Source organism: Phoenix dactylifera, chromosome 2 (assembly GCF_051530095.1).
Source record: "Phoenix dactylifera cultivar Ajwa chromosome 2, Ajwa_hap1_PhDact_Kaust_v1.1, whole genome shotgun sequence".
NCBI lineage: Eukaryota > Viridiplantae > Streptophyta > Magnoliopsida > Arecales > Arecaceae > Phoenix > Phoenix dactylifera.
The window spans coordinates 49,829,390-49,837,656 of record NC_143191.1 but is presented as its reverse complement, the minus strand read 5'-3'; the positions used below and the strand labels follow the sequence as shown (position 1 = coordinate 49,837,656).

The following is an 8,267-nucleotide window of genomic DNA, read 5'->3' as shown; positions in this document are numbered from 1 at the left end:
TGTATGAAAGATGCCTACTGAAATAACTGGAGGAGCTATGTAGACACTTTACAAATTAAATTCTCAAAAATCTCTCCATATATTTGTGCAAATTGTTTAATAATTCTTACTCCATATATCTCTTCATCTGAAGATGACAACTAGGATTTATACACTATAAACAATTTCTAGTAATCTATCATGGAGAATAGGTTTGACAGAAAAAATATTCCCAATTTTGGAGATATATGAGTAAGTGTTTTGCCACATGTTTAATCTGAGAAATTATGGAATGAATAACGTTATTATCTAAAAAGTATCAACTTGGAAAGAAATCAGTATCTCTTTTTAAGGTTTTTTTTTTAATTTTAATTTTAAAGATAGAAAGAGAACCAAGGAAAATGAAAATAGGTGCATGCACTAAATTTATCATGTACCAACATCCTTTTATCTTTCCTCAAATGCAATAAATTTCTATACACAAAATTCCTTGGAATCCATTAATTTATCACTTATGAATTAGTCACAATTCTTTTGTATGTTTCTACATGTAAAGTTCAGGTGTGAAAGAAATTAATTTTGCTGCACAACTCTAGCAGATTTAAACATGAGTTTGTACTAGTAGCATAATTGCAAATTAAAATTATTATTTGAAAAATCAAACATCGAGCATAAAATATCATAAAGTTGGCAAATGAACAATACTAAAAGAAATTATGCATGTAAATGATTCATAGTTTTTATGCATGCAAGTGTCCTACTACTATAATGGAAGAACTGGGATAGGATCATAGGACTCTTCCCCCCTCTGCCACTCCAACATTCCAATAACTACTAAACTAACATGCTGCCCCTAAGCAGTGGCTCCAGGAGCATGACAATGTCATCATTTTAGCATGAAGTAGCTACTCGAATGCTAATTATCTCAGCATTTCCTCGGTCGCTGGTGACTTTGATCAAGTTAGATCCTTTTAGATCTCTCTCTCACACACAGACACACAGAAAGAGAGAGAGAAACATGATCAGACAACATTTTTTTTCTCTTTTTTTTAATGCATAATGGCAGCTGAGTATATGCAAGTACGCTGACCATATATCTATCCAAGGATCTGGTTGATCTAATTAACAACACTTAAATCCTATCCTAGATTACATGTTAATGAATTGTTTGAGCTGCTTTCCATAACAATCATTTCTATGTCATGTGACACAAACCGTGTATGTTGTCACTCCTTTTATTTCCTTTCACTTATTATATAAAGCTTTAAATTTAAAAGAAAATGGGTAAAAATATATTGCCAGGTTTCTGATATTTAGGCAATTTTTCCTCATACAAGTCTGGTGCAATTAAACTGAATGCATAACTGATGATCAATATCATGAACCTAAGGCTTGCTTTCTTAAGTCTTTTCATCTTCTTTCCCTTGCGGTTTCAGCTACATAAGCCCTAGACCCTACTCAAGTCTTTTTTGAACTTCAAAGTACTGGTCGTATAACTAAATAAAAAACAAGGTGACTGCTACCAGCCAATTCCAACTATACTTCTTGTTGTCCTCCTTTTAAAGATCGATATATAGATACAAATTATTGAAACATTCATTTAGTATTTAGATTATACCTAGATATGGATACTGAATCCATAACTCCTTTCTATTCTTTGGACTGACATAATTGATTATGCCATTTCTCACCTATCTGAAGGTCAGATTGTTCCTATTCAAGACCAAATCCTAGTATCGGACAACAAGAATTAGAAGATAACAAAGCAAAGGAACAACTGGGAATATTGTTTAAACTCCACCAAGAAAAAATTCAGATGCATTACTCTTGTAGATCCCTTACACATTCAAATCCACATCTTAATTCAAACAACAAACATGTGCTAATCATAATACAAACATAAATTTTCCAGTGGCCATTCGTACCCTAATGCTATATAAGGATCACATAAAATTGCTTGCACGTCAATGCAGCTGCAAGTGTTGAACTACCAATTCAGAATGAGTGAAGTTTGCTAGAAAAAATACAAAACACAAGGTCTCGAGTACCTGTTGGCACAATGAATAATAAGAGAGGGGGAAAGAAGATCAAAGAATAAGGACAATATAACAGCACAAAACAATAACAATCAGAATTGGGTGATGTTTGGTGGTATTGCTAACAAATATGATGTTAGAATTAAAATATTTAAAAGAATTAATATGACAAACTACCAGCATATGCCATGCTTTTTGCATGACATTTCTATAAAATGAAAATTTGTAAGTGGCATCTCTATCCTCTTCAAGGCATCAACTACTTATATATAAACATCAGAATATAGAAGGAACAATAGATGTACCAAAGAAAGCTCGCAATTTGTTGAGCAATTGTTTGTCCATATCCAATGTAAAATGTTCAAGGATGCATTATTCATTTTAAAGTCTCACATATCATTATTTCTGAACTCTTTAACTCAACTGAGCTCACAATGTATATGCAAGCTAAGAGTCAGCGGAGCGTACAGAAATCCTTCGCTGAATGGGCGTCCTACATGAAGGACAGTCCTTCATACCCTGCTTCTCGTGAAGCTCATTGCATTTGGTGCAAACAACTTGGTGGGCACAAGGAAGGAAAACAACAGACATCTCTTCAGTCAAGCACATCACACACTCTCGTTCGGGCTGTATGTCATCAGATCCCAGGTCCTGGGCAATAATCTTCATCAAATAATGTGCACTACTGTTCTTTCTTCCATAAGAAAGGCATGACGCATAACTTTTATTTGCGCCCCATTTTAATGTCGCAAACTTTGAGGAGTCTGTCATTAGCCGCAATTGCGCAGTCTGCTGCTCAAGCCTCCTGATATCATTTTTGTATTTTTGTAAATCATTTTCTTCTTTCACTATTAATGCATTTTCCTGTGATTTTGCTGAACTCTCAATTTTTTCTTGCTTAGTTCTTTCAGAGTTGGACAGTGAGAGGGCTTCATCCTTCATTTTTGCTTCTTGTCTCCACCTAGCCTGTAATATTTTTCAGGTGTAATAAAAACAAAAGAATTAGATAACTCTGATTTAAAGAACGTGGAACCAAAACAGAGAGATGGTTATGGATGGTGAAAAGGATTTTAGCAATTCAAGATAAAAGGTCACTGCTCTTCAAGGAACGTGATTGAAAAAGAAAAAAGAGAAGGTAATGGAAAATAAGATACCAAAGACAAGCCTACTCTTCATAGATTTTCCCAATATGTTCTTTTCATTTGAATATTTTTAACAATCAAAAAGAAGAAAAGGTTTTGGCCTTTCCTTCCTGAAATAGTTGTTGATTTTTTTCATTTTCAAATACCACTAGAGTGAAACAATTCAAGAAAATAACAGCTCAATATAAGGCTGAGATCAGGTCAAAGCTTTTGGTATGAACATTAATAATTATCCTTTATCAGTGAAAGAAACAGGTGAACTTACAATATGTTTTACCAAATCCTCAACTACCACATCCTTTTATCCAAAAGGCTAATCACTTATGAATAAATCATTCTTCATCTTCATCACTGCAAACACTTCCAAACAACTTGGCAGCAAGAACGCAGACAAAAGTTGCTTTAAGGCATAAAGAGAAACTGAAGAATGATTTCAATTCCATATGTTCAAAAAACATCTCAGTCTGTGAGTAAAATATGCTCCTATGCAATATACTCGCAATCTAATTTGCTACCCTATGTAAAATAAGCCTCCATTGTACTTTCACACAAAAAAAATGTCTTTATCTTTTTGACATACACCAAAGACACTTTCACAAGAAAAGAAAAAAAAAACATTGCAAATATAAACTAATCCACTTAGAGAAAGGCAAGATATTCAGGTACAGGATTGAAAAAGGTGCTGTGCTAGAGCATAATAATATCATGAATTAAAGCAGAGAATTTTGACTGCTTAAAGGGAGTTACATGTAATGCACCACACAACTCACCTGCACAAGCAAAAGGCACATACACCACACCACTCATTTGCAAAAGCACAAGGCGCATAAACATCATATATATATATATATATATATATATATAGAGAGAGAGAGAGAGAGAGAAGGGTGAGGGAGGGAGGCGAAGAGCTTCCATTGTACTTAACTAGAACTTCACCAGAACTTCACCTTATCTTTTTGAGATACTCAAACCAAAGACATTTTCACACAGGAAAAGCAAAACCAATACAAATATAGACTAATCCACTTAGAGGAAAGTAAGGTTGTTAGATACAGGATTGAAACATTAAAACATGTGCTAGAGCATAATAGTTGCATGAATTAAAGAAAAGCAGTCAGATTGTTCAAAGGGAGTTACATGTAGCAATGCACCAAAACAAAAACTTGAACAAGCATAGGGGGAGAGAGAGACCTCTAATTGACCTTGTTGCTCTTTAGCTTGTTCTAGTTGCTGCAGCAGCAGAGAGAGTTTCTGCTTTTCACTCACAAGCTCCTCTTGAGACAATGACTTCTGTCTCTCCCATGACTGGGACATTTTATGAGTCTTGACCTCCCTTCCTGTAACTTTATGGCAACTAGCCGCCGCTTCTGCAGCCTGTAACTTTGCAGCTTCCATTTCCAGCCTCAGCCGGGCATTCTCAACTTCAAGCCTGCGTGCAGCAGCACTGGCTCTCTCAACCTGGTCATTCGCCTTGGATATTGCGATTTCCATCTCCCCAAGCTTTTTTCTGGTGTTATCTTCCAAATTTCGCCTCTCTTTTTGGAGACGAACGACATCTTCCTTGTCCTGCCTCAGGGTTTGCAGCTCAAGCTTATCTTTGCTCAGTCTACGGGCAGCCTGCATCACCTTTTGCTGGGCCCAGTCCGACCAGTCCTGCAGTTGTGCCTGCAGTTCCCGTAGCCGGGGAAATAGTTTAACCAGCATGTCATCCTTCTTGTCCCGTGGTACCCAATCCCTAGATATCTTATCGGAGGGGATGGCAGCAAAATTACTGCAATTGGAAGCCTCAATACTACAGTCTTGTTTAAAACCAACACCACTGCCGCTTGTAGAAGGCAGAGACAAAGAAAGTTCAGTGTTTGCAGCAGGTGTTGGAGATGGACTGCTAACTGGTTTTGCACTGCATGATGCACTGGAGGAGAGTCCAGCAGTAAAAGAAAGGTCAAGTGTCATTTCCGCTTTTGACTTATCTACTCCCATTGCTTTGCTTACCTTAATGGAGGTGCACTTCGTATTTATAATTTTAGAATTGAAAATGGGCTTGCTTTTCCTATCCAATATTAAATCCCCCAAACCACTCTGTTTGCATGCTCTAAAAGCTGCTTTAGATCCTAATGCTCTGTAGCTCTTCTCAAAGTGAATGGACTTCTGCCGGAGAATAAATTCCCTCTTTGAACTACCTACATGGACCCTTCTACTACCTACTGGCTTCCCTTCTCGTAGAGATTGAGAAATGGTTGAAGAAGAGGATTCCTCAATATGACCAGATGAAGAAATTGGATTCTCCTTCCCTGTGTTAAGATTTGGAACCATGTCATGGACATTGCTCGAGGCCAGGAACCTGCCATAAGGTAAATTTGGGATCCCTACCACAGAGGACATTTCAGGTTGTGGAGTATTCTCAGGATAAGGTAAAACAGTTTTCAACTTCTCAGGTCCAGGAGCATTTGATACAGGAACGGTTGGAGAAGAAATATTATTGGAGTTTGAGCTTGATTCCACTCGAGGAGAAGCAGAATTGCCTGAGATCTCACCATTTCCCACACTATTCAAGGGATTGTCATCCAATGCACAAGCATGGCAAATATTTAATTCACAGATCAGCAAGCACCACATCGCATCACCTGTACTGAAGAATGGTCGGACCTCCCTAAGCACGGTAATCATGTCTGCCAAAACAGTCTTTGCCAACTTCTGCAAATCCTCTGATGAATTCTCTGTTCTAGAAGATTCAACCTCTTGCCCACTCCTCAAAAATTCCAATGCATTGTCAACAATGTTAGAAACTGTATCTTTGCATCCATAACACAGCCCGGACCTCAAGACAACACTCCTTGCCACCTCCTCAGAGTATCCAGAAGAAGTGATAGTCTTAATTGCGCTCTTAAAGATGGTATCCAAATTACTCAACAAGATCTCCTCAAGTTGGGTTTCCGTGAGATCGGTCCAATCTGTGTCTTGGAATTCCTCCAATCCAAGCCCTTCTAGAGGACCGCACATAAGCGTCCCACATGCACCGCAGGCACCTTCATGGTGCTCAAGGCTGAGATCGTCGGAGTTCCTCTCAATGGGGAATAATTCATCATAGTTAGAGCATTTGGTTTGCAATGGAGGGTTGGCTGCAATTGGGTCAGTTATAGGTGGATCAGCTCGAAATTTTCTCTTGTTCCTCCTACCCTTTTCTTGAATAGAGATCGAGGAAGACAGAGGACTGCTACCCCTAGCCACCATTGTCGCCATTCTAACAACTGATCCCGCAACAAGTCTCTATCTATATGCATCATCAACGCGAAACCCAAATCCAGAATCCAGACAAACAAAAACATGTGAAAAGAAAGCAAAAAAGAAACATGATCAGAAAGAGGTGCCAACGTTTAAAACCTATCCCGAGATCTCCCTTTTTTTCCAAAAAAAGAAATATCCAATCAAAAGAATCATCGTGATTAACTAACTCGAGCAAGAGATGGGCGACGAGCCAACCTTACGATGTGGAGATTATCGCATAATCCGAGTGAAATCCCTGCATCAAAACAGTCGATTTCCATCAATAATGGCAATAACCAAATATAAAAATCAAAGGATCATGCATCAATCTAAAAAAAAAAAAAGACGAATTCGTTGCAATAGTACTAAAAAAAAAAGAATAGCTTTCATAAAATTCCAAACATAAACACAAAAATCAATCAAAAAACACTCGAGAAAGAGGAAATCTAACATACACGAAAGAAATCGACGAGGGAAGAAGAAGAATCTATTGGATTGAATATAGATCGGAATAAATCCAGAGAAAAGCGGATTGAGAAGGATCGACACCCACCGGTTCTGGAACAACGGGAACTGGATCGATTGGCGAAAGATCGGCGGGCGGAGGGACTGACGGAAGGGGCGATGAGGGTTCTGCTGGAGCTCGCAGAGAAGAACGCCTCCGCCTTTTCGTTTCTCTATCTCTGTCTCTATTTACTTCGCTGCATTGGGTTTGGTTGTCAAGGATGTCATTCCATACGTGTCACCGCTTGGTGTCAGGTGTTAGCAGACGCTCGTAACCACGTTGGGCTCGTGGTGGTGACCAAACCCTAGGACCGACCAGAGCCAAAAGGTCCGACCTGACCCTAATCTATTTTGGCTAGGTTCGGGTTCGGGTCAAGAGCCAATTGAACTTTTTATGATTCAGAGTTCAATTGAGGCATGAATTGAGCCAGATAAAAATAGAGATTTTATGGGTCAAGTTGGGTTGGCACACATTAGGGTTGCAAAGGAGCCGGCTTCTCTAAATCGGTCTGCCATGTGGAAGAACTAGTCAAGTTCAAGCCAAGCTTAAGGTTATTTTTACGATATCTAAGCTAGCTATCAAGGTCAGCCAAATTGAGTTCCTATGTGTTTTTACAAGCCTTTGGCTTCCAAGCTCATTTATATGCCAGGTTAAGAACCTATTTGAGCTTACTTGTTTTCTAGCTAAGCCGAATTGAAAGACGTCTATTAGCCAATTGATATTAAGCTATTCATGAACAATTAAGATCTTTTATAGCTATAGACTAGACAAGATGATTCGGGATTTAGATCCCATGAGAACAAGATGATATCTCTGATATTGCACCATTCTGACATTAAAATGGGTCTGAGATAGTTGTGGTGTTGGAATTTTCATATTCTTTACTTTTGGTTTTTAACTTTTGTTGCCTCAAAATTATTTATATTTTATATTAGTTTCATTTTGGGATGTTTCAAACAGATGCTATCAAGTATAATACCCAAGCCTTTTAAAGCCTGATACCAAGCTGGGCTAGGTCTATTTGATTGGCCCAGAAGTATGTTTCGGCCCAAAAAAAAAAGGCCGCACGTGCATAAGATGTGCGCCAAGGAGAGTCTTCTTCCTCCCGACCTCATAGGAAGGAATCCGACCAAATGTCAGATTTTAACCTTTCTCCACCTCTATTTAGAGCTCTTTCAAGGTTCTCTTCGATCCCACCAGAAAATCTAAGCCTCTGATTGAAGCCCGTCACCCGATTTCTTCGAAACTCTCTTCGATTGCTAGAAATCGTTTGCGCCGCCGTCGCCATTTGCCGCCGAGAAGATAGCTAAGAACCCGAAAATCTATAGATAACCCTTCTCT

At 38.5% G+C, this 8,267-nt stretch overlaps 1 protein-coding gene across 4 annotated transcripts; it reads right to left on the bottom strand.

The window, feature by feature from the left end:
* Nucleotides 1-2,317: 2,317 nt before the first annotated feature.
* LOC103716183 (putative E3 ubiquitin-protein ligase RF298) lies at nucleotides 2,318-7,170 on the bottom strand. Of its 4 annotated transcripts, none has more exons than XM_026808138.4 (4): nucleotides 6,975-7,170; nucleotides 6,610-6,677; nucleotides 4,349-6,428; nucleotides 2,318-2,981 (listed from the first exon to the last, which is right to left on the bottom strand). In XM_026808138.4, the coding sequence occupies exons 3-4, from the start codon at nucleotides 6,395-6,397 to the stop codon at nucleotides 2,463-2,465; spliced, it is 2,568 nt and encodes an 855-aa protein (XP_026663939.3). In that variant the 5' UTR covers nucleotides 6,398-6,428; nucleotides 6,610-6,677; nucleotides 6,975-7,170; the 3' UTR covers nucleotides 2,318-2,462. The 4 variants fall into 4 exon arrangements, with proteins under 4 accessions (XP_026663939.3, XP_026663938.3, XP_088572911.1 ...); XM_026808137.4 differs by having other exon boundaries at nucleotides 6,638-6,677; nucleotides 6,975-7,168; XM_088716785.2 differs by having other exon boundaries at nucleotides 4,349-6,424; nucleotides 6,975-7,142.
* Between the last annotated feature and the right edge of the window lie 1,097 nt (nucleotides 7,171-8,267).